General features: G+C 35.1%; 2 protein-coding genes and 1 non-coding gene across 3 annotated transcripts; 2 read left to right on the plus strand and 1 right to left on the minus strand.

Annotated features, from left to right (window-relative positions):
* The first annotated feature begins 3,277 nt into the window (after positions 1-3,277).
* On the plus strand, positions 3,278-4,467 carry LOC102664100 (uncharacterized). Its single transcript, XM_006585867.4, has one exon. The coding sequence runs from the start codon at positions 3,471-3,473 to the stop codon at positions 4,266-4,268; it is 798 nt and encodes a 265-aa protein (XP_006585930.1). The 5' UTR covers positions 3,278-3,470; the 3' UTR covers positions 4,269-4,467.
* A 9,391-nt stretch (positions 4,468-13,858) lies between these two features.
* Positions 13,859-20,666, minus strand: LOC100797344 (IMPACT family member in pol 5'region). Its single transcript, XM_014779302.2, has 4 exons — positions 20,297-20,666; positions 20,165-20,206; positions 19,516-19,631; positions 13,859-14,249 (listed from the first exon to the last, which is right to left on the minus strand). Exons 1-4 carry the CDS (start codon positions 20,591-20,593, stop codon positions 14,096-14,098), a joined length of 609 nt encoding a protein of 202 aa, XP_014634788.1. The 5' UTR covers positions 20,594-20,666; the 3' UTR covers positions 13,859-14,095.
* A 3,122-nt stretch (positions 20,667-23,788) lies between these two features.
* On the plus strand, positions 23,789-23,870 carry TRNAS-GCU (transfer RNA serine (anticodon GCU)). The gene has a single exon. It is a non-coding gene; the product is annotated as a tRNA-Ser (tRNA).
* Positions 23,871-26,456: the final 2,586 nt, after the last annotated feature.

Raw genomic sequence — 26,456 nt, forward strand, 5'->3', positions numbered from 1 at the left:
ATGTCTTACTCTTAAGTGTCTCCTTTTTTCATTAAAATTTTTGCTGGTAACTTTATATATAGCAACTTGAGTATCACGATGCACTGGAATTGGAGGTATAGGCTTATTCAACAATGGCAAATCACATAACAAATTTTTAAGAAACTCAGCCTCACTAGTAGCAGCAGATTTCCATGATACTGCACCACCAGCTAAAATAAGGACATAACTACTTGTCGATTTTGTTTCATCAGAATCATAAATCCAATTTGCATCACTAAACCTCTCAATTACTTCCTAATCTACCAACTGCATATACAATATCAGGTCCAGAGAAGTTTGTCAAATGCAACAAAGAACCAATAATTTGAGAATATTTATGTGAAGAAATTCCTTTACTCAAACTTTTCTTTAACTTAATGGATGAGTCATAAGGAGTAGAAACATGTTTCACATCAAAATAATTAAACTTCTTTAATAGCTTTTCAACATAATGTGATTGGGTTAAAACCATGCCATCATTTTTTTTTTGTAAGCTTAATACCCAAAATCACATCTCCGGGACCAAGGTCCTTCATATCAAAATTACTAGACGGGAAGGACTTCAAATCATTTATGAAATGCATATTACTGACAAATATCAATATGTCATCCACATGTAAACATAAAATGACACATCCACTATCATCAAATTGTTTCACATACACACATTTATCAATATTATTGATTTGAAAATCAAATGAAAGAACAACTTGATCAAACTTTTGGTGTCATTGCTTTGGTGCTTGTTTCAACCATATAAAAATTTAACAAGTTTACAAACTTTATTTTCCTTACCCGATTCTACAAAACCTTCAGGTTGGCTCATATAAATTTCTTCTTTTAAATCACCATTTAAAAAATCAATTTTTACATCCATTTAATGAAATTCCAAATTAAAAACACAAACAAGTGCAATTAAAACTCTAATAGTAGTAACTTTAGAAACAGGAGAATATGTATCAAAGAAATCTACACCTTCTATTTGTTTACAACCAATCACAACAAGTCTTGCCTTAAATTTTTCTACAGACCCATCAGTTCTTAATTTCTTTCGGAAAACTTACTTACAATCTATACTTTTACAACAAGGGGGAAAATCAGTAAGAAACTAGGTTTTATTAGTTTTAAGAGAACTATTTTCATCATTAATTGCTTCTTTCCAAAAGGTGCATCAATAAACCTCATGACCTCACCATAAGTTTTAGAATCATCTTCAAGTAGAAAAGAGCAAAATTCAGAACCAAAATCCTTAGCTTTTTTAGATCTTTTACTCCTCCTAGGTTAAAAAACAATGTCCTTATTAGCATTACTACAAGACGATAAATTAGAACAAGAAGTATCACAAACAGATTTAGACAATTTATTTTTCAAAGGAAAAATACTTTCAAAGAAAGTGATATCTCTACATTCCATAATAGTATCATTAGAAATTTTGGACACTTATGAATTAACAACCAATAATCTATAAGTAGTACTATGCAAAGAATATCCAACAAAAACATAATCAACAGTTTTTGGTCCAATTTTCTTTTTCTTATAAATAGGGATGTTAACCTTTGCTAGACACCCCATACTTTAAGATATTTCAGATTAGGTTTTCTTTTTCTCTATAGCTCATAAGGAATTTTTTAATATTTTTTATAAGGTACTCTATTAAGAATATGACGTGTAGAATATAAAACTTCACCCAACTGTTCATTTTATTGTTTTGTGTGTTGTATTTTCACATGTTTATTTTTTTTAGCAAGGAGCTACATATATAGAGGGAACCAGTCACCAATGTGTAGCAACAAAATACTTGTAACAATAACGTTAAACAACAGAAAATAAAAACCAACTAACAAACTTCTTAATTTTAAAGACTCGTAACGTTCACAAATGAATTTGATCAAATAAAAGATAATTTCCTAAAATATATGAATATAAGTAATGAGATGCTTTTAATTTTTCACATAGACTAGTTCTAAAAACATTTTATCTTTACAAAATATAATTAATAAAGAAAATATATTTAAATTTTAAATTTTAAATTATAAGAAAATATTTTCCAACAGAATATTCCCTAATGTTTTCCTCCAAGTATTCGAAACAAGAATTCCATAGTCCAGATTCATAGTCCATGCCACCTAAAAACTGAATGGTCTTGATCTTCTTGTTATGAGACTTAACACAACTAACCATGATAAGATTATGGTCAGAGTTATTGGTTGCGAGAAACTCTACAAGCACATGAGGAAAGACAATCCTATAGTTCGTGTTTGACATACAATCAAGTCTCTTGCGTATATGTTTCCCATTGTGAATATTTTTCCTCCATGTGAAAAAACAACCACTAGTATTAATGTCAATGAGTTTGTAGTTATCAATAGTTTCCCCAAACTTGCAAGCTTTAGAAAAAGCAAACTTTCCCCCTAAGACCTCTTGGAATAACAAATCTCATTCATGACACCAGTAGCTAGCCAAGGGCCATTCAAATTTTTCCCTAGGGTAGTCAAATAATCCTAGAAAGAAGAACCAAGGTTTGGGTTATGCAACACGTACACTACTGAACAATACTAACTCACATTGCACTTCTTTATTGCAAAAGCTATACATTGGGGAGTTGAGTCAACCAAAGAAAACGAGAGATCATACCTTGAAGTCAAGATCCCAATACCTCCCTTGTGACCTCGAGCTTCATACAGAAATTACTCATTCAAAATAGTTTTCAATCTTAATAAGATGTTTTTTCCATCTACTGATTATTTTAAAGAACTAAAACAAGCGCATTAAAAATTAAAAAAATGATTACGTTTTTTTAAAAAAGAAAACAAGTTATTCTTTTATGAAAAAGTGTAACAAAGGAACCCTTAATCTATTTCAAAATGTTTTGATATAACCTTAGAAAGGATTAATTTTGGTTTAAGAGAAAACCTTAGAATTTTTTATTTTTCTTCGGTTAACAGAAAATAATTTGATTTTAATTGACATAGAGATTAATCTAGAGTTAATACATGTATAATCTCATAAATCCTCGTAAAGTGTAAGTGTAATTTACTAAAAATCAAACCATCTATAATTATAACAAAACAAAATCATAAAATACAAAAGTCTCACTTTATCTATAATTATTAATAAAAAAAATTATCCTCCTTAGTATATATATATTTTATTCCTAAATTATTCTTTAATATATATAACTGTTTATATTTTTTTATAAATTTTTAAGATGTAATTACTATCATTTCTCCTAAAAAATTACTATTATTACTTTCTTTAACTGTTTTTTATTAAATAAAAATAGAAGCATGAAATACCTCTTTTACAACTATTTAATTATAAAAGGAGCATACCTACCATCAAAATTTCAAATTGAGGGACCTTACCCAAAAACCAGAATATAAAACCGTCACTTTCCGCCACATAGTCCTTCCACTTCCCCTTCTCAGAATACCCAAAAAAAAAAAAAAATGAAACACGAAACAGACAACATTAACAACAACAACGGAACCCACGACGGGTCCGAAGATTCCGTCCTCCGCCCCTGTCTATCCCTCCTCAAGTGCCGCAGCTTCGCCGCGTGCCACGTGTCCGCTAACAAAATCTCAAGATCCGACCCGAACGTCTCCCTCCACGTGGACCAAATCCTCGCGGTGGCGGACGTCCTCGCGGCGGCGGAGCGCCGCCGCGTCCCCTCCCACCCGCACGACTGGTACTCCATCCTCCGCCTCCTCCCCGGCGACGGCGACAACCGCGACCTGACACGTCAGCACTTCAAAACCCTCGTGCGGCTCCTCGACCCTAACAAGAACAAGCTCCCCTTCGCCGATGAGGCTCTCATGCGCGTGCGAGAAGCGTGGTTCGTTCTCTCAGACCCAACGCGCAAGGCGCGCTTCGATAAAGAGATCAACGACGCCGCCAAAACAAAAACGACATCGTTTTGGACAATGTGCCCTTACTGTTGGTACCTACACGAGTACGAACGGAAATACGAGGACTGCACGTTGAGGTGTTCGAATTGCAAGAGAACTTTTCACGGCGCGGCGGTGACGTCGCCGCGGCCGGAGGCTGTGGCGGCGGGCAACGAGGAGTATTACTGCTACCACGTGAGCTTGCCGGTGAGGTATCCGGTCGGCGGCGAACGGTGTCGTTTTGGGGATGGGGCGAGGAAGAGGATGAGGGTTAAAACGGTGGCTAATAGAATGAAAAAGAAAGGGTTTGTTGTTGATGCTAATAATGATGAATCTGATTTGGATGGGATGAGGTAGTGTGTGGTTCTTGTCACAATTTTTTGGGAGAATCTGAAAAGGGGGGAAAGTTTAACTTATTAGGGTTCTTGTTGATTATGTGTTTTTTGTTGTTGTTTTTAGGGAAAGAAGCATGCATTGCTTGTATTTTTGCAGTTTTGCAATGTCGCTTCTGCTTATTGTAATATTGTATATAATGAATGAATTATACTTTTTGGAAGGAAGACTAATTTGGGTTTTAGAGAGGTAATTGGGAAATATCTTGCACTTATGAATAGCTGGAAGGACTTTGATTCTCTTGTTGAAGAAGATTTGGTTCTGTTCTTCAATTTGCTGGAATATGAGTTATGAGTTTGACTTGATGATGCTCGAAGAGTGTTGGAACCATAACGCCTAGTATCTGAATAGGGTAAAGACATTCTAAATTTTTGCTAATTATGTTTTTTGTTGTTTGTTAGTTGGGTAATCACAGTGACTAGTAACTGAATTGTGTATGCATTTTGAATTTTGGTTAATTTCTTTGGTAAGACGTGCGACTAGTGTTTTTTTTTATGATGAACGAACTTGACTAGATCTGGTTCAGTTACAAAACAGACGATAAAAATGGAGGAGGATTTTTTGGTTTTATGATACTAGTTTATTAATAATTAGGCCATCGGCATACACGAAACTTGATTTTTTTATATTTTCAAAATGCATTGGTGTCTTGCTTAAACAAAGGTGATACGTTGTGTATCAAGGATGAGAGTTTTGGCTAGGCTCAACATGGATGAATGAATCAATAGAATAAGAACAAGGAGGATGAGAGTTTTGGCTAGGCTCAACATGGATGAATGAATCAATAGAATAAGAACAAGGAGTAAGAGATTTCAAGAAGAGTTTGACACTAAATTCTCTCATGGAAGAATGAGAGGAAAAAGCAAAGCTTAACTATTTTAGCCAACTTTTATAATATGATTTATTTTCACTTTTTAATTATACGGACTTGTGGACTGCTATCTTTTTAATGTTACTGGATCTTGGGTTCTAATCTAGGATTATTAGTAGGAGTTATAGATAGGCTCTTAAATACTTTGTTGGCCGTTTATATGAAATTTCAGGTTAAACACACTCAAGAGAGTGTCTCTCTTGGTTCTTGTGTGAAACTTTAGGTTTTTATCAAAGAATTTTATTCCGTGTGTCTAATCATTCTCAACTTATCAATCAATTTTCAAAGAGTGTGACGTTATTATTTTCATCTTCTTCTCTAATTCCGCTTTTTTCTTTTAAAAATTGAATCCGTAAATTAGGATTTCATTAATTGGTATAAGAACTTTGGTTCTTGAAATAAGATGTTATCTATCCTTAGTGTTTTTTTCATGTGTATTTTCTCCTTGGTTTGTTCTCTGATTTATTTGTTTAACTCAATAGTATTATTTCATCTTCCTTTGTTTTGTTTCTTTGAATCTATCTTTCTTATCTTTCTTTTTTGAAGTGTATCGAGTATCAATATCTTTTTATCTTTTTTTAATATAGTATTAAAATTTGTGCAAAAAAAAAAAGGAAGAAAGAAGTAAGAAAAGAAAGAAATCAAGTTTTTAGATTTGGAGGCAAAATTCTGTCTAGATTTGGATTTTTCCAATCACATCTGCATTCAAATTTGAATTGTGTGCCAAAATAAAAAAAAGTGCAGAGATAATAAAAAAGGAAGAAAAAAAATGAAAAAAAAATCTTCATTCAAAGTCTTTCTTGTTTTTACATACTTTTATTTCAAAAAAAAAATTGTGTCTTGTTGATTATTTACATCTAATATAGTTTAATTTTTGGACAATCCTTTTCTTCATTCTGGAGTCTTTTAGTTTGTCTTAGCATTCCTTTTGAGTATTTCTTTCATTATTTTGTTTGTCTTTAAAATTCCTTAGTTTTTTTAATTGAAATGCTTTTATTTTCAAAATTTTGTGTGGATAAAAAAAATTAAAATTGTGAGGGTGAAAGAAAATGAATGCAAAGATAAGAGAAGATATGACTGGTGTGCTTCTAAAGAGAAGAATATTGATGCGGCATGGGGAGTCGCAGGGGAACCAAGACACGACGGCGTACACCACCATACCCGACCATAGCATTTAGTCAACAGCACAAGGCATGACCCAGGCCCTCCACGCCGACGAGCACCACCACGTGATAGGTAGCGGCGACCGCTCCCCTAACTGGCGGGTGCAGTTCTACGTGTCTCCCTATGCCCGCACTAGATCGACGCTCCACGAGTTCAAACGGTGTTTCTTGAAGAAGAAGATCATTGGCGTGAGGGAAGAGTTGTGAATTCGAGAATGGGATTTCGGGAACTTTCAGGTGGAAGAGAGGATCAAGGTTATAAAGGAAGTACACAAACCTTTTGGAAGATTCTTCTATCAAGAAGAGAATTTCAATTTCTCACCTTTTAGAAGGAAATTAAAATTTTACATTTTTAGTTGTTTAAAATTCTATTTTAAAATTTCAAAAATTTAAATTCTTCATAAAAAAACATTCAAACAATGAATTTTAGATTAAAGAAATTTAAATTCTCTGATAAATTACTTTCCTCAATTAAAATTCTCTATCCAAATGCACTCTTAGAGTATTTCTTTTCTTGGCTTCTTGAGTTGAGTTTTGATTTGTGACATATTTTACATTGAATACTTGTTGATTTTGAGCTTGAAGGTTCTGCATAAGAACTGAAAAGAAGCAAGAGTGCTAAAAGGCAAGAGTGCATATTATCAAAGAAAAAGCTTTGAACAAGTGATACACAAGTGAACTTGAGTGAAACATTAAGTCGAGTGGTGAGGTCCTATTCTATTGTTTACTTGTGAACTAACTTTTCTTCTAGGTATGGCTTCTACAAGTGGAGATGCTACTCCACCATCTCCAAAAACCGCAAGGCTCATGGTGGAGATAATTAAACTTGGTGATCAAATGAGAATAATGAGTTATGACAATGAAGAAAGGATGGAGAGAATGAGAAAGGAGAATAATAAGAGTTTGGGAAGAATACACAGGAGTAATAAAGCTTTAAGTGTGAGGATTGAAAATATAGAGCGAAGAAGAGAGGAAAGATCATCTAATTCTTCTCATGGAAAAGATGAGGGAGGATGGAGGAATGAGAGGTATAGGGAGAGAAGAAATCATAAAAGATATGGAGGTAGGCAAAGAGAGTAAGGGATTGAGGGAGTGAAGGTGAAGATCCCTACTTTTAAAGGGACTTGTGATCCGGAAGTGTATTTTGAGTGGGAGATGAAGATTGAGCAAGTCTTTGCTTGCTACAACTACAATGAAGAAAAAAATATCAAATTGGCCTCCTTGGAGTTTGAGGGATATGCCTTAGTGTGGTGGAATCAAGTGAGGAGTGAAGTTGAGAGGATGAGAAGGTCGTTGAGTAATACTTGGTAAGACATGAAGAGAGTTTTGAGAGAGAGATTTGTGTCGTCCTATTATAGGAGAGACTTTCACAACAAGCTCCAAACACTAATTCAAGGAAATAGGAGTGTGGATGAGTATTACAAAGATGGAGATTTCCTTGATTAAGGCTCAAATTGAGGAGTCTTAAGAGGCCACCATGGCAAGGTTTTTGCATGGTCTCAATAGGGAGATTCAAGACATTGTAGAGTTGCACCACTATGCCTCTGTGGAAGATCTCATTCATCAAGCTATCAAGGTGGAGTAGCAATTAAAGAGGAAGCAAACATACAAGAAGTCCCCTTATGGCTCTTCAATTTGGAAAGATAAGGAGACATTTAAGAAGGAAGGAGGACTTTCATTCAAATCTCATGAAAAAGGTGTTGCCCTTGGTAAAAATAATTCTAACCCTACTCCCACTTCTTCACAGGTGAGTTCTAAATGTTTTAAGTGTTTGGGAAAGGGTCATATTATCTCTTAATGTCCTAACAAAAGGACTATGGTTGTATTGGGTAATGGGAATATCATTAGTGCTTCTTCTTCTAGTTCTTCTAGTGAGAGTGAAAGTGAATGTGATGTACAGCCCCTGAAAGTTGATCTTTTGATGGTTAGTTGGTTAATGGGGAGTGTGTGCAAGGATAGAGATGAAACTCAAAGGGAGAACATTTTTCATACTAGGTGCATGGTCACGAGGAAAATATGCTCTTTGATTATTGATGGGGGTAGTTGCACTAATGTAGCTAGCCAAAGATTGATTGGAAAACTTGCTTTGAAAACTTCCCCTCACCCTAGGTCTTAAAAACTACAATGGTTAAGTGAGAATGGGGAGCTAGTTGTAGATAGACAAGGTTTGATATGTTTCTCCAATGGAAAATATGTTGATAAGATACTGTTTGATGTAGTCCCTATGGAGGCTAGCCATCTCTTACTTGGAAGGCCTTGGCAGTATGATAGGAATGTTGTCCACAATAGTGTTACAAACAAATTTTCATTTGTACATAAAGGGAAAAAGGTTACCCTTAAATCTTTGTCTCCAAGTGAGGTTTGTGAGAATCAAATAAAAATGAGAGTGAAAAGAGAACAAGAGAGAAAAGAAGAGAAAAAAAATTGATGAAAAGAGAGAGAAACATGAAAGGGGAGAAAAGAAAGAAAAGAATGGAGATAAAAAAAAGAGTGAAACTGGAAAAAAAGATGAAAATTAAGAGAGAGAAATACAGAGCTTGTTCACGAGAAAAAAAGAGGTGAAAAGAGTGTTGCTAGCTAGGCTACCTATGTATTTACTAATGCCTCATGATTATTGTTTGTCTTCTATTGCTAGTTCTTTTCCTCTGGTGTGGAAGAATTACCGAAGAAGTTTGGGGACATCTTCTCCCAAAGACCCCCCCCCCCCCTTATGGGTTACCTCCTTTGAGAGGGATAGAGCACCAAATTGATCTCATGAGAGAAAGCTTGAGCCCATATGCTATGCCCATCATCTTGGTGCCAAAGAAGGATGAAACTTTGAGAATATGCACAAATTGTAGAGCCATCAATAACATCACTGCAAGTGATCATGAATCCCTTAAGCATCTAAAGGGCCAGGGCAAACTCAATAAGTGGTATGCCAAATGGGTAGAGTATCTAGAGCAATTTCCTTATGTGATCAAACATAAGCAAGACAATGCTAATGTTGTGGCTGACGCCTCTTCTAGGAGGTATTATTTACTTTCCATGCTTGAAACTAAGATGCTTGCATTTGATCATATAAAGAAGTTGTATGCTTGTGATGATGACTTCTTTAATTTGTTTAAATTATGTAAAAAGGGTGCTCATAATAGATACTTTAGACATGATGGTTACCTATTCAAAGATAAGCAATTGTGTGTGCCTAAGAGTTCCATGCTTGAGTTGTTTATTAGAGAAGCTCATGAGGGTGGTTTGATGGGACATTTTGGAGTTGCTAAAACATGGAACATTTTGCATGAACATTTCTTTTGGCCACATATGAAACATGACATGCATAAATTTTGTGATAGGTGTTTAGTGTGTAAAAAGGATAAATCAAAGGTCATGCATCATGGATTATATACTCCATTACCTATTCCTAAATCTCCTTGGATCGACATTTCTATGGATTTTGTGCTTGGTCTCCCAAGATCCAAGAAGGGGAGGGATTCTATTTTTGTTGTGGTTGATAGGTTCTCAAAGATGGCTCACTTCATACCCTGCCATCAAGCGAATGATGCTTGTGTGGTGGCAGATTTATTTTTTAGGGAAGTGGTGCATCTACATGGCTTGCCCAAAAGCATTGTATCAGATAGGGATTCTAAGTTCCTAAGCCAATTTTGGAAGACCTTGTGGACCAAACTGGGCACAAAACTCATTTTCTCTACCACTTGTCATCCTTAAACAGATGGACAAACTGATGAGAATCCTGAAACTGGCCAAATATAGGCTAAAGGCCCAAGTGGAGAAGGACGAAGGCCCAAGTGGAGAAGGACAAAGCCCCCGAGTGGAGAAGGATGAAGGCCCAAGTGGAGAAGGATGAAGGCCTAGAGGCAGAGACATTATCAAGACTATTAATTGTTGCTGAAGGCCCAAGTTAAATATGTTTTTTAGTTATAATTTTTATTTATTGTAATTTTGGCCCAAACTGTTTAGAAGGCCCATGTCTATTTTTATCTTTTTGTTCAGATACACTATAAGTATTGGTTTTTGTTTTCAATAAAAAACTTTTGGCATTTGATAAAATTTGGTGAGAGCTTCTCTCTGGGTTTCTTGTTGAACCAATCTCAGACTTATCAAGGTAATCCTTGTGGCGTCTATCCTGACTTATCTTCCTTCACTGGAAGTGGCGTCATCCAAAACTTCGTAGCCTGTATCAAACGATCCACTCCTAGTCAGGTTCACATAATCTGGTATCAGAGCTTCGGCTCTTGATACAGGTTCTATCCTATCCTATTCTTTTTCTTTTTAATTTGTCCAAGTTCGTGTTTTGTCCTTGTTATGTTATTTGCGTTCTTGTTTGTGTCTTGTTTCGTTCTTGTTTGTGTCTTGTTTCGTTCTTGTTTACATCTTGTTTGGGTCTTGTTGCATTCTGGTTTTTGTTCTTGTTCTGTTATTTTCGTTCTTGTTCTTGTTTCTTGTGTCTTTCAGACTTTGTGTAAAAAAAAATTGTTTGAGTTCTGTTTCAAGTAAAAAAAAAGTTGCAGAAATTTTGAAAAAAAAAGTGGGTATTTGATCTTTGAACACGAAATTGAGGCGATTAGAGTTGGCAAGAAAATCGTGGACCAAATTCCCTTATCTAGATTCTCCTCTTAATTCTGAGCGTTTTGATATATAGTGGGCCTCAAATGGACAACCGTAACAAAAGTTATAAGCATTTGAAGTTTACTTGTCATATCTGTTATCCTATCTGTTATCTTATTTGTTATCATATCTGTTATCCAAATTAAATCTAATTTGTTATCCAAATCCAATCTAATCTGTTATCCAAATCAAATCTAATATATTATCCAAATCAAATCCAATATGCTATCCAAATCAAATCCAAGTTGTTATCCCAAATCAAATCTGTTAGTCAGTCTGTGATAATTATATTGTCTTTCCTTTTATTTTATATTATCTTGTGTGTCTAATTTGGTCCATCCAGGAACTTAAGAGTGAACACGAGTGGTAAAAGGAAAGAGGGAATACATTACACAAAACCCTATATTGAGAGCATCAAACACGAGTGAACTATCATCAAAGAGAGAAACACGTGAGTAGAGTGTGGTGAGGTCCTGAATCTTTTTTTAAATTACTGCAAAATTCTTTGTTCCTTAATCATGGCAGGAGCTGGTGACAATGGTGGTGTATATCATCAACTGAACGGATTTCAACGCTTATTACTGGACGCGATGACTACACAAATGCAACGTTTGTTGAATCGCAACAATGAAGAGCTCTACAGGCGAATAGAAGGACTAGATTGTAAAAACAAGTTCGGCAAAAACAAGTGAAATGCTCCTAGATTGTAAAAAAATAAAAAATAAAAACCAGTTTGGTTTGTAAAAACCAGCTCGATTAACCAAATTGGTTTTATAAAATAGTGCCCTTATTTTTTCTTGAACTAGTTCGGAGAAAAAAGTCAATTCAATTTAGGTTCAGTTACAATTCGGTTCAATCCGAACTAATTTTTTTTAACACCCCTACTCCTCGGTACAGCTAAAAGCCTAAAACTGTAGATGCATAACAGACTAAGAAAATAACCACCTTAGTTTTCAGAAAGCAAGTTGGGGCGTTTCTCAAGCATTCTGATGCAACTCCTCCATATGCCCTGGCCAATCCTCCGGTGCCTAATTTGATACCCCAAATTATCTGAAATTTAATATAGATCACAATACAAATTATAATCCAAATCCTGCCAACACCAAAACAAAACAGCTCAGTGCTTAACTCACATAACATTGGCTTATGTACAAGACCATCCAAAAGCACATGCCACAGGGAACTTTGTAAAGGAAAAAAAAAACAATCCTGATTTTTTCACACCTCAAGGTGATGAAGGTAGAACTAGGACTAGAGAATATTTGAAGAACTACAGAGCTTTAGGGATTCTAATGGAAGAATAGAACCCGAATAGTTTCATTGCATTTAGTGAGAAAGATTACAAAATTTATTTTTTCCTTTCCCTGCCACCCCTTATCTATACCCACGAAAACAAAATCATAACAGAAAAAAATCATAACAGACTAGGTGCCACGTGGCTTCCTTATTAACTTCCTACATCAATTCCCCTGCCTTCAAAACATCCTTGTCCTCAAGGATTAAAAGTTGGATACGTCATCTTCAAATCATAGAAGAACTCCCAAGTAGCATCTTCGATTAATTGGTGTTTCCACTTGACCAACACCTTTGTGACAGCCCTGTTACCTCTCTTGACAGTTGATCTATCCATAATTAGTTGAAGTTCTTTGCCTCCCATAACACCATCAGAACTGTAGGAAGAAAATTTGAAACTGGTGCTTCACCAACATGCCTTTTAAGCTGTGAAACATGAAAAACATCATGGATTTTAGACCCCTGTGGCAGCTTCAACTTGGAAGCTACAGCCCCAATTCTACCCTTGATCTGAAATGGTCCAAAGTATTTAGGTGCTAGCTTTGCATTAGGTCTGAATGCTACTGAAATCTGCTTGTATGGATGGAGCTTAACATACACAATATCACCAATCTCATGTGATTTGTCACTTCTCTTCTTATCTGCTAATTGCTTCATTCTCTCCTGAGCCCGCTTCATGTGAAATTTTACTAACTTTAATGCCTCCTCTCTTTTCTGCAAACTTCTGTCAATTACCTCCACCTTTGACTCACCCGACAAATAAGGAAGGTAAATTGGAGGAGGCCGACCAAACATAACCTCATAAGGACTGCACTGTATGGAAGTGTGATGGTTGGTAAATTTATTATGGAAGTAACTAATTTGTTTAAAATATTGGTTTAAATTTAATGAAAATTGGTTTAAATAATTATCATTCAAATTTAATGAAATAAAGGTTAAAAGGAAAATAAAAAATAAAAAATAGTAACGTACGGATCAAGTTGATACGCGAGTAACTAACGGATCAAGTTGATCCGCAAGTAACATACGGATCAACTTGATCCGTAACTTACTTGCGGATCAACTTGATCCGTATGTTACTTTAAGGCATGGGCAGTTCTAGAATTTTAAAACAATGCTGGGTGCACCTAGCAACACCCCAAAGCAATATGTTCAACTTCTCGGGAAGCACAAAAACCATCATGTTAAGTGATGGATCGGGACGAGTCACGATCCGTTGAGTCGAAGATTTAACTAGAAAATCGGTCAGGTTATACTGGGTTTCCCCGGACTGAATGAATGCATATCTGATTCGATAGGTGATCCAAGGGTGTTGTTAGGTGTACCAACATTATTGCTTGTGCATCTAGCAATTTTATTAACAAGATTATTCATAAATTGACACACCATAAGCAAGCATAATGAGTTTAAAAGGCCTTCAAGAAAGTGAAATGCTCCTCGGTAGGAGTGTGCAAAAACTAGTTCGGTAAAAAAACCGAACCGAATTGTTTTCTAACTGTTTTAACCGGTTTGATTTTATATCCAAATAGTCAAACTGATTTAGAAACCAGTTTAAAAGCGAATTGGTTTTAAAAAACTGGTTCTAAACTGAGCTAGTTTTTAACCCGTTTTAAACTAGTTCTATGGGCCGAACTAATTTCGAACTACTTTTTGAACTATTTTTTTCAAATAAAAAAATAAAAAATAAAAACCAGTTTGGTTTGTAAAAACCAGCTCGGTTAACCAAATTGGTTTTATAAAATAGTGCACTTATTTTTTCTTGAACTAGTTCGGAGAAAAAAGTCAATTCAATTTAGGTTCAGTTACAATTCGGTTCAATCTGAACTAATTTTTTTTAACACCCCTACTCCTCGGTACAGCTAAAAGCCTAAAACTGTAGACACATAACAGACTAAGAAAATAACCACCTTAGTTTTCACAAAGCAAGTTGGGGCGTTTCTCAAGCATTCTGATGCAACTCCTCCATAAGCCCTGGCCAATCCTCCGGTGCCTAATTTGATACCCCCAAAATATCTGAAATTTAATATAGATCACAATACAAATTATAATCCAAATCCAGCCAGCACCAAAACAAAACAGCTCAGTGCTTAACTCACATAGCATTGGCTTATGTACAAGACCATCCAAAAGCACATGCCACAAGGAACTTTGTAAAGAAAAAAAAAAACAATCCTGATTTTTTCACACCTCAAGGTGATGAAGGCAGAACTAGGACTAGAGAATATTCGAAGAACTAAAGAGCTTTAGGGATTCTAATGGAAGAATAGAACCCGAATAGTTTCATTGCATTCAGTGAAAAAGATTACAAAATTTATTTTTTCCTTTCCCTGCCACCCCTTATCTATACCCACGAAAACAGAATCATAACAGACTAGGTGCCACGTGGTTTCCTTATTAACTTCCTACATCAATTCCCCTGCCTTCAAAACATCCTTGTCCTCAAGGATTAAAAGTTGGATACGTCATCTTCAAATCATAGAAGAACTCCCAAGTAGCATCTTCGATTAATTGGTGTTTCCACTTGACCAACACCTTTGTGACAGCCCTGTTACCTCTCTTGACAGTTGATCTATCCATAATTAGTTGAAGTTCTTTGCCTCCCATAACACCATCAGAATCTGTAGGAAGAAAATTTGAAACTGGTGCTTCACCAACATGCCTTTTAAGTTGTGAAACATGAAAAACATCATGGATTTTAGACCCCTGTGGCAGCTTCAACTTGTAAGCTACAGCCCCAATTCTATCCTTGATCTGAAATGGTCCAAAGTATTTAGGTGCTAGCTTTGCATTAGGTCTGAATGCTACTGAAATCTGCTTGTATGGATGGAGCTTAACATACACAATATCACCAATCTCATGTGATTTGTCACTTCTCTTCTTATCTGCTAATTGCTTCATTCTCTCCTGAGCCCGCTTCATGTGAAATTTTACTAACTTTAATGCCTCCTCTCTTTTCTGCAAACTTCTGTCAATTACCTCCACCTTTGACTCACCCGACAAATAAGGAAGGTAAATTGGAGGAGGCTGGCCAAACATAACCTCATAAGGACTGCACTATATGGAAGTGTGATGGTTGGTATTGTACCACCATTCTGCCAGCGAAAGCCATTTAGACCACTCATGAGTAACATCACAATACATACACCTTAAGATTGTCTCTAAGCATCTATTCACCACCTCGGATTGACCATCCGTTTGTGGATGATAAGCTGAAGAGAGTTGTAACTGAACCCCTTGAAAGGCCATCAAATCCTTCATAAATTGGCTGACAAAGATAGGGTCCCTGTCACTGGTTATAGAGCCTGGAAAACCATGTAACTTGAACACATTGTCCAAGAAGGATTGAGCAACTTCAGTAGCAGTGTAGGGGTGTGTTAGGGACATAAAGTGGGCCGCCTTACTTAATCTTTCCACTACCACATAGATCACTTGTTTTCCTTTGGAATTTGCTAGACCTTCAATAAAATCCATGGTGATATGTTGCCATATCCTCTCTGGAATTGGTAAAGGTTGTAGCAAACCCGGATAGGCAGATTTGTCATATTTACATTTCTAGCAAACTTCACAGTCGAGCACAAAAATTCTGACATCCTTGGTCATGCCTCTCCAATATACAACTGATTTCAACCTCTTCAATGTGGCTTCCCTACCTGAGTGGCCACTAGTAGGACCAGCATGTATCCATTGTAACAAATCATTCCATAAAGTTAGATCCTTCCCAACTACCAATCTCCTCTTCCTTCTGAGTTCATTATGGTTCCAAGTATGATGTTTATGTGAAGAAGCATCGGTTTGCAAATCTTGGATCAATTTTTGAATGCCAGGATCAGCCTGCCAAGAGCTATGATTCTGTTCAACATGTTGCTTTCCGGTATGAGAGTTATGATTGTTTGATAGTCTACGGCTTCCTGTCGAGATAGGGCATCAGCTGCTAAATTTTCTCTTCTCTGTTTGAATTCAATTATGAAATCAAATTCCATCAATTTTACCAACCAGTTCTATTGGAAGGATGTCATCAACCTTTGGCTCAGTATATACTGTAGGCTTCTGTGGTCTATTCTGATAATAAAGTGACTATTCAATAGATAATGCCTCCACTTTTGGACTGCAAAGACTACTGCTAACAGTTCCTTTTCATATGTGGAAAGTGATTGTTGTTGTATATTGAGGACTCTGCTGATAAAAGCAATTGGATGGTGATTTTGCATCAGCACAACACCAATGCCATAACCTGAAGCATCCACCTCAACCACAAACACCTTAGAGAAGTCAGGTAATGCTAATACCGGTGATTGAATCAGACTATCCTTGAGGGATTGAAATGTTGCTTTTGCTTCGTCAGACCAATGGAAATTATTTTTCTTCAACATGTTGGTTAAAGGCCTTGCAATCCCACCAAACCCTCGAACAAACCGTCTATAGTACCCTGCAAGTCCCAAAAATCCCCTCAGTTGTTTCAAGGATGTTGGTATTGGCAAGTTCTTGACAACCATGATTTTTGCAGGGTCAGTTGACACACCATCTTTTGTGATAAAATGGCCTAAATACTCAACTTTTTCTACACCAAATTAACATTTAGATTTCTTAGCATACAAGGAATTCCTTCTCATAGTCAACAATACCATATGTAAATGAGAGAGATGGTGTTGTAAATCCTTGCTATATATTAGGATGTCATCAAAAAACACCAAAAGGAACTTTCTCAGGTAGCATTGAAAAATATTATTCATGAGACCTTGGAATGTGGCTGGTGCATTGGTTAGGCCAAATGGCATGACTAAGTACTCAAAGTGGCCTCCATGTGTCTTAAATGCAGTCTTGTGGATATCACTGTTCTCCATTCTCACTTGGTTATAACCTGACCGTAAATCAATTTTGGAGAACATCTTAGACCCATGCAACTCATCCAAAAGATCATCTACTAAAGGAATAGGGAACCTGTCCTTAATTGTCTGCTTATTAAGGTCTCTGTAGTCAACACAGAGTCTCCAAGAGCCATCTTTCTTGCCAACTAGGACAACAGGACTTGCAAAAGGACTGCTGCTTTTTTGTATTATACCAGACTTAAGAGAATCCTGCACCAACTTGTCAATAACATCTTTTTGTTGCTTAGCATATCTATAGGGCCTCTTATTAATAGGATTAGCCCCTGCAACCAAGGGAATTTTATGATCATGACCTTTTCTCTTAGATGGAAGTCTGGTAGGTTCCTGGAAAATGTCCTCAAACTGCAATAGTAACTCCTCTATAGATTCAGGAGTAGCTTGATTGGTAGCATGTGTGGTTAATGAGTGCAGTAGGAAATTATTATCCGCGTCACACAATTGCAGCATGGATAAATGCACACCTGAGGCAATTGTCTTTTGTAACTGTTTTTTTCTGGCCGGTTTTAGTCTTGCACCTGCTGCCCCTCTCAAGACCAATTTCTTACCTTGGACATAAAACTGCATCAATAACCTATCAAAGTTCCAGGTAATGTCCCCCAGAGTAACTAACCACTCAATTCCTAACACCACATCATAACAACCCAAGGGTATAAGAAGCATATCTAAGGTAAATCCAATGTTTTGAAGTATCCAGGAAAACTGCTTAACAGTAGAAGTAATGTTTACCCGAGCTCCATCAACTATTGCCACACTTAAGGTAGGAATGTTTGTTATAAGACAACCCAATTTCTTAGCCACCCCCTCATCCAAAAAATTATGGGTGCTGCCACTGTCGATGAGTATATGTAAGGGTTTCTTCTAATGGTAACCAGTCACTCTAATAGTTTTGAAACTAGCTACACTAGTCAGGGCATTAACTGATATTTGAGGGTCGAAAGAAGTACTACCATCTTCCTACGTGTTGTCAAACTGATCTACAATCTCCTCCTCAGTATCACTCACCTCCAGAACATGAATCTCAAGTTTCTTATGTGTTAAAGCATGGTTGGGGCTATATGGTTCATCACAAAAATTACAAAGTCCTTTGGATCGTCTCTCAGCCATAAAGGCAGGTGTGAGTTTTTTATTAGGTTGTCGTTGAGTTGGGTTTAAGGTAAATTGTGAATCAATAGGCTTGTGGGTAGGGTTAGGTGTGGGTAAAATGGCTTTTGTACTAGGTTGTGTTTTTTGGAATTTAGGGAAGGTTTTGGTAGGGATGTATGAACTGGAAGCGGATTCATACAGTTTAGCCAATTGGAATGCCTTTCTTACATCTTGAGGCTGAAACATTTTAACTATCATTTGAATATCCTTTTTTAACCCTCCTAAAAAACAGCTTAACAAATGAGCAGCACTTATGTCTAATCTAGAACTTATTGCATCAAATTGATCATGGTATTCCACCACCGTACCATTCTGTCTTAATTGCATATGTTCAGCCATTGGGTCGTCACATACTTCACCAAAACGATCGATCAATATGTTTGTAAATTCAGTCCACTTAGGAAGGTTACCTTCTGGAAGAGTCTTCACAAAGGAGGTATGCCACTGTAGTGCCTTCCCTTCGAAGTGTATTACAACCAATTTCACCCGAAATTTCGCAGGAGTGCCATCAATCGCGAAATACGTTTCACATTGGTAGATCCATTGTTGAACTGCATCACCACTAAAGCGCGGGAAATCAATTTGCGCCAAACGCGTTCCACAAGAATAATTGGAATTTGCATGGCGTTCGTCTCTATGATGAGGTCCTCGGTCCATAGCATTAATCTCTGAATCAAAGTTCTTTTGTAACGTTTCCAAGATTCGTCGATCGATGGAAGAGTCAATCGCTTTCCGTATTGAAGATGTGATCTCCATTATGCACGCTTCGAGTTTTGACGTGATCCGGTGTTCCAAGTGCTCTTCTTGTTCCCGCAACGCTGCTTGATTACGAGTTGCTTCTGCCATAACTGCCAATGGAAGGTCCAAGCTGATACCACTGATGAAGGTAGAACTAGGAATAGAGAATATTCGAGGAACTACAGAGCTTTAAGGATTCTAATGGAAGAATAGAACCCAAATAGTTTCATTGCATTCAGTGAAAAAGATTACAAAAGTTATTTTTTCCTTTCCCTGCCACCCCTTATCTATACCCACGAAAACATAATCATAACAGACTAGGTGCCACCTGGCTTCCTTATTAACTTCCTACATCACAAGGATGTATATATCCCATTAGGGCTTCAAAACATAAATTTTTTGGGGTAAAAAGTGGTACACACCAAATGTACGCAAACCAACTCAGGTCATTAATTCAAAGTAATAGACATTAATATGTACACGTGAAATGTTAAAATAAGGTTAAGGTTAACCTGATCACAACCACCATTACTCTATCGATTCCTGAAGAATCAATAGCAGTTTGTATTGGTTTCCCAGCGGTTCCTGAAGGCTCACCGTCATCATTGGACCGGTATTGATCCCCCACCTGTTATAAAAGATGAAAGGGTAGTAAAACAAGAAAAAATAAAAACAGAAGAGCAAATCCAATCAACACCCTTAATGGAAGACAATATCTGTTTTGTGCATAGTGCAGACAAGTAACAATTCATTATCTGTTTTATGCATAATATGCTTCATTATGTTTTCTATCTTCACTTATGCCATGCCTCTTCTCTGTTCCAAATCCAACCAACACCCTTAATTTGTAAATAAACTAGCTAATGAGCAAAGTATAATCAGCCACCTTTAGGCTGAGACTATTAAACTATAATTGTCACAATGATAGCTGAAACCATTTCCTACTTATACCCTTCCTTTTGAGTGAAACATTCATATAAATCTATGAAGCACGAATTTTGACGCGGACACGGGACGAACTAGAAAGGTGTCCATGCTTCATAGATTATAAATGGAAGACAATAAAACAACCTGGGAAAAACACAATGCAGTGGCAAAAAACACAAGCAACCACCATTCATTGTTTCATAATAAATAAATAAATAAAAGGCTTTACGGTACCTTATAAGCCCAACAATTGTGGGTGGCACGTGGATCCCGTACCTAATAATAAAGGAAGCCAAAACTTAAAACCAATGATTTCTTTAAAAGAAAAAAGTAAAATAAGCGGAAGAAAAGGGAGAGGAAATGAACCTGGGAAAGGAAAGACATGGCAGATTTTTCGTCCGGGATGGGGCCAGCAATGGCAATGAACTTGCTCTTTTTGATCTCTTTCTCGAAAGTGACCCTTTCTTGGATGGTGGTGAAGGCCCCACCAGAATTGCTGCTGTTGGTGCTGGCCATGGTGGTTTTCTTGGCCTTGGTGATGGAGAAGAGTAAAGCGTAGATGCGGTGCTGATAACTGGGTATTGTTACCGCCACAGGCATCTGTAAGGTGTGTGTGTGCACTATGATTGCTGTAAGGTCTTCACCTGTAGGAGGATTTAGCATTTCTCTCGTTGGAAACCATGGCCTTTTCTTTCTCCTCCTCCCTTCAATCTCTTTCTTTTGTTTTAATAATAATAATAGTAGGAAGCCTTAACCGGCGATTTTGATTTTGTTATTTAAATTATCATTTTTTTTTCAATTTAATTATGATTAATTGATGACATAATTAATAAAGTGTGTCACATCAATAAATTCAAGTCATTTAAAAACATTTAACTCAATAATCATGTCATTTTCATAACATATTTTTTTCAAAAAATAAAGATTTTATCAGGTGTCAAAATCAAATAAAAAGGTTAGATACCAAAATCCAAACACTTTTATTTTATAAGTACCCAAACACCTTTATCGTTTTGAATTATTTTACATCTTTAGATTTAAAAGACGTTTTAATATGTTTTCCCTTGTTGACATACTTCTTAGAAAAGATGAGTTTTCTCGCCAATCTTAGACTTTTCTTTTTAGGCAATTCTGAAACATGTTTCAAATTAACATGCCCAAGTTTTATTTTTATGTCAAATTCATCTCTCATCTTTTCTAGACATCCGATATGTTACATTTTGTTTGCTAAGATCTATAGATCAATCTCATATAGATTGTTGTGTCGTCTGCATTGAAAAATAACTTGACATCTTTTGTCTCGACTATATACTTGTCTTTATTAAAAGACACAATATAACCATTGCCGCAAAATTGACTTATGTTCAACAAGTTATATTTTCAACATATAAGACATTGTCTATGGAGGCTGGAGAAGTAATATCAATTTTATCTATACCAGTGATCTTTCCTTTCCTATGCCTTCAAAGGAAACTACTCCTCCTTCAAGTGACTTTAGGTCAAGGAACATAGACCTTTCCCCATCATCTGTCATGAGCAGCCACTGTCTATGTTCTTATCAAGGATATCTCCAATAGGAACAATTTGAGATTTTGGTACCTAAATCTTTTTGGGTCAACAACATTAGTACCCTTAAACATTTGTTTCTTCTTATGGACGCATCTGAACTTGAAATGTTTAGACTTACCACCAAAATCACATGTGTTTGGATATGATTGTGACTTGGAGGAAGATATCCCTTTTTCTAAGACCAAGCCAAACTTATGATAGACATGTTGATGGAATCTTAAAAGCATAGTTAAAGTGTTTAAACTTTTGAAAAACTTTCTAAAGTCTTTTGTAAGATAGGCTACCTATTCTCTCGGCTTTTCAACTATAGAAGATTCGTTTGTCTTACTAGCCTGACTCAAACTCTCTTCCAAATTCTGGATCTTCTTTTCCAGAACTTCATTTGATTTATTTAATTCGGTGTTTTCATGAACACATGTTTTATATTTTTTTCTTTAAATTTTTCTCACTGAAGATAAATCATAATAGTTTTGAAGAATAATATCATAAGGCATTTCCTCTTCATCATCTGATGAAACAACAAAAGAGGTTTCAAATTCATAACAAGTTTTTACATCAACTTTTTCATCTGTGTTGATCATCAAATATATATTAACTTGTTCATCATCTGAACTACTACTTTTCTCACTATCTAAGTCATCTAAATGACCATTATACTTTTCTTTTTCTCATCACCAGAATAACTCTTTTTCTTTAGTTGAGGATACTCAACTTTCATGTGTTCAGATTTTCTGTATTCAAAGCAAATGATCGTGTTGCTCTCCTCCTTTATTTCTTCTTAAATATGGGGTCTTTCCTTCTAGAGGTTTACTAAAATTTTCCTTTCTTTTTTAGTATATGTTTGAAATTTCTAGACATCAGAATCACTCCATCATTTGTGAATCCTCCAAACTATTATCTGAAGCATCATACTCATCCATCTGCACTTTAAAAGCTTCATAAGAGCGCTTCTTTTCTTCTCTTTTGGATTTGGTCTCTCTAAACTTGAGGGCAATGAAATCTTTCTTTGGCAGATGATTTTTGTTCTGAAGGTGAACTTCATGAACTCAAAGGGAACACAATAGCTCGTCCCACGCAAGAGTTTTTAGATTTTTGATTTCCTGAATGACTATTGTTTTATGATTTTGTTTTTGTCATAATAATCCTTATAATATATATTAATTTATTTTTGTTCCAAATGTGTGTATGCTATTGTTTAGTATTGACGTATAATCTATCATGTTGGAGTGACCTTCTGCGAGTCATATAAACAATATTAACATAAGCAAATTAATATGAAAGATCAAAACTAAAAACAAAAATATTATATTAAAGAAATCATTTTAAAAAATTAAGATCAAAACCAACGCACAATTATATAGTCAAGAGAGGCACTAGCGCCGTTCACAAAAAAAGAAATAAAAGGAGGCATTAGCGCCAATTATTTCATATAATATTTTATTAGATAATAACTTAGTATAATTAATACTTAAAAACAAAATATTATTTGAGTTTGTTATCTTATTTAGTTAAGTTTCCATTGCGTTAATTTTTTTGAAAAAAATAATCCTTTTTAACACAATAGAAGTCCTAAACAAGTTTCTGTTGTGTTACGTTTTTCTAAAAAAGAATTTTTTTTAAAACATATTTCGTTGAGTATTTTAAATTCACACCTAGGTTCAATTTGTGTATTAGGTATGCTTGACCTAGTGAGAGTTAACATTGTGATGATGTTTTGGACATGCAAATAGTTGACTAAGGAAAAGAAAAACATAGATTATTTGTTTCTATTTTACTTTATTTCTGGAATTTTTTCATACTTAAGTTTTTAAGTAAAATTGATCATCCTTTGCTTTAGGCGTTCAACGACTCGTTTAACCGGTGAAATTATTTTCTTTAACTTGTAAACTTTAAAAGAAAATTCTGATTTAATGCCAATTATTCATTCAAACAATCAATACAACGTAGTCAATCATAATATATATATATATATAATATTGAAAAATCAACAAATTCAAGTCATCAAATATTTTTTCAGTTAGAAGTTTAGGTGATAAACAATCATAATTTTTTTCATAACTTTTGTTTATTATACAGAATTTTTATTTATACTTCTGCATTATCTAAGGCTTTTAGCATAGTATATACGAATTTAATATTCTCTTTTTAATTTATTTAGGTAGCAATAAAAAAGTGGTGATCTTTGTTATTCTATTTTTAATTACGAGTTGGCGTTTAGGCCTTTCAAATTTTTAAAATCGAAACAAACAGCTTTTAAATAATTAGATTATCATTATTCGAATATTCAATGTTGCTTTGGCCGAGTGGTTAAGGCGTGTGCCTGCTAAGTACATGGGGTTTCCCCGCGAGAGTTCGAATCTCTCAGGCGACGTTTATATATACCAGAAATTCGTTACGTCTTAACTCAGATCAGCATCATAGTTTTCTCATTTTACCTTTCAAACATTGGTTTCAGATTCATCAATCATGTTTGGGTGATCATTAATAAAATTAATCTCGACAATTTTTTTTAAATTGTGTGATTTATATTCTGATTTTTTTATATTTTAAAATTATGTAAGTTGATAACATGATTTCTAGAATTTTTAATTCTAAACCGGAGTTATATAAAGTTTTCTTTTTTCTTTTTGGTTATCATAATCTTGATAAGAAATATTGACGAATTCTAGTACTTGTTAACTTTTAGACAAATAATTAATATGATAAATAAACAAACAAAATTTAAAAAGATAGAATTATCATGCCCCTTAACTAGATAATTTTTTAATAACTAGACATGTTTTATCTCAAGAAGGAAGGATTAGTGGAAAAATATAATTGATTATAAAATGAAGACAAAAGGTATTTAATTATCTTAAATTTATGTCTTTTACAAATAAATACCTTAAACTTTAATTTTATCTTAATTTGATCCTTAAATTTGATCTCATTTACAAAATACCTTTAACTTTAATTTCATTTCAATTCATCCTTAAACTTCACCATCTTTCCACATAAACACTTTAATTTTAATTTCATGTAAAATTTATCCTTTTGTAAATAGTCTTATATTAAATTGAAGGTTTTTTTTTTAAAATATATTTCTAGTTTCTCATATAAGAATATTTTTGTTTTTAATCCTTCAAAATTAAATACATTTTATTTAGTTTTTAGAATTCAAAAAATGCTTATTTTAGTTCTTCTCAAAAGTGATGCCAAAAAGAAATAAAGAATAAATAATTTGTAGGGGCTTTTTACCAGTACAATTCAACCTTTAATTTAAATTTTAAAACCTTGACAAAGAGTATGGTTGCATTGTACCGAATTGGGGCTCTAAGATCTAAGTGACTCAAAGATTGTTGCACCGTTCTCTCATCAGAATTGCCCGAGTCATAAGTCGCACCATTGCAAGCTCCCATGGCTTCCTACAACAAGAAGAATCATACACCACCTTAATTTCTCTTTGTCAGCCATTGAAACAGTCGTTGTGTGCACATCTTAATTAAATGGGGATTTAAGTAGACCCTTACTTAGTGCCCTGGTCCTTAGAAGGAGGAATCAATAGTTCATGCGCTACTTGAGTATGAGGCTATGAAGTACGAATTTTGACACCGACACTGGAGATGATATCGATATAGACACTTTGATGATATGATCTATATAGATCTATATAAAAGAATAGTCCATGGAAAATACAATTTTACCCTCATTCCTTTGTTCGACACATGTCCTCCCATAGTTGGTAAAATGAGAATTTTGAAAAATTATATGGTTCCAACCTCTTTTGTTTTCGACACGGTACCGACCTCTCAAACTTTCACCCTTTTCCTTTCCTTCCACAAGACCACGATGGAGACGCTTCGCAGCGTGTTCTCGGTGTTCAGTGAATTGGACGAGGCCATCGTGACTATTCTCTGCTACCTTTCATCACAACATCACCAAAGGAAAACCATTTCTTCCTTTGTGGTTTAGGCAGAAAAAAGAGGAAGAGGGAAGAGGAGAAGAGAAAGCCATCTAGATCTGCAGAGAAGAAGAGAAGACCAAACAACTTAGGTTTGCATACGGTCAGTGGCTTTTGTTTTTCCTCCCTCTATCTTATTTCATTCTGATTTTTGGTTAATTTTTGTTGTTAGGGATTGAGGAACCAAATATGGTTACCAAAAAAAAGAAGGAGAGGGAAGAAGAGAAGAGAAGCATACAGTGCGTGCCTTGCATTTTTCCTCCTTATTTTCTTATTTCATTGTGATTTTAAGTTAATTTATGTTGTTAGGGATTAAGGGACCAAAAAGCCTAGGTTTGCATACTCTATATGATTGTGGTGCTGGCACTGTTTATGATGCAATGTTTTGTGGAAATTGGATTAAGTGTGTGGGTTTGGGCAGAGTTTTCGGTAGAAGTCAGAATCAGGTGTTTGTTGAGCTTATTTTAAATAACTTTTTTTCTCTTTCTCTACTCCAGTGTTCGATTAGGCTGGGAAGTCACTCAGAGTGTTTAAATTATGTTTTGCATTTGTACACGTCATGTTATAATATGCAAAACCTACTCCAAATTCAGAGAAGGTTAGTTATTCAATTTTTATTAGCATTTAAACCAACAAAAAATATCAAAAGGTGAAAAAGAAAGTGTTAATGATATAATTCTTAAGTTAATATTTTTTTCCTTTTGAAGTGCCATGAATTTTTTTTACACTGTTCAAGACCTAATCTATGCATGAACTCTCACAAAATTAAACAATTCCACACCTATTAAAAGTTGCTGTTAATCGAAAAAAATTATTGCAAAATTTGAGAAGGTTAGTTCTTAAATTAACCATTTATTTAATTTTGATTTCTTAAATGATTGGCTCTTATATTTCTTCTATCAATTGATTTATCTTCTCTTCTTTCTTCACTTTCATAGCTTAAGCTGTAAGGTACAAAGACAAAAGAAAATGTAATCACAACTGCAAAAAAGTCATTTAATGACGGTTAAAAATGAC

The sequence above is a fragment of the Glycine max genome, chromosome 8 (assembly GCF_000004515.6).
Source record: "Glycine max cultivar Williams 82 chromosome 8, Glycine_max_v4.0, whole genome shotgun sequence".
NCBI lineage: Eukaryota > Viridiplantae > Streptophyta > Magnoliopsida > Fabales > Fabaceae > Glycine > Glycine max.

What these genes read in the sequence shown, in the direction of transcription:
- LOC100797344 (XM_014779302.2), bottom strand. Translation starts at nt 20,593, where the DNA reads ATGCTAAATCCTCCTACAGGTGAAGACCTTACAGCAATCATAGTGCAC. An exon ending in CCATGTCTTTCCTTTCCCAG is followed by an intron (nt 20,207 to 20,296) that starts GTTCATTTCCTC and finishes CTTTATTATTAG; the next exon opens with GTACGGGATCCACGTGCCAC. An exon ending in ACAATTGTTGGGCTTATAAG is followed by an intron (nt 19,632 to 20,164) that starts GTACCGTAAAGC and finishes CTTTTATAACAG; the next exon opens with GTGGGGGATCAATACCGGTC.
- LOC102664100 (XM_006585867.4), top strand. Translation starts at nt 3,471, where the DNA reads ATGAAACACGAAACAGACAACATTAACAACAACAACGGAACCCACGAC.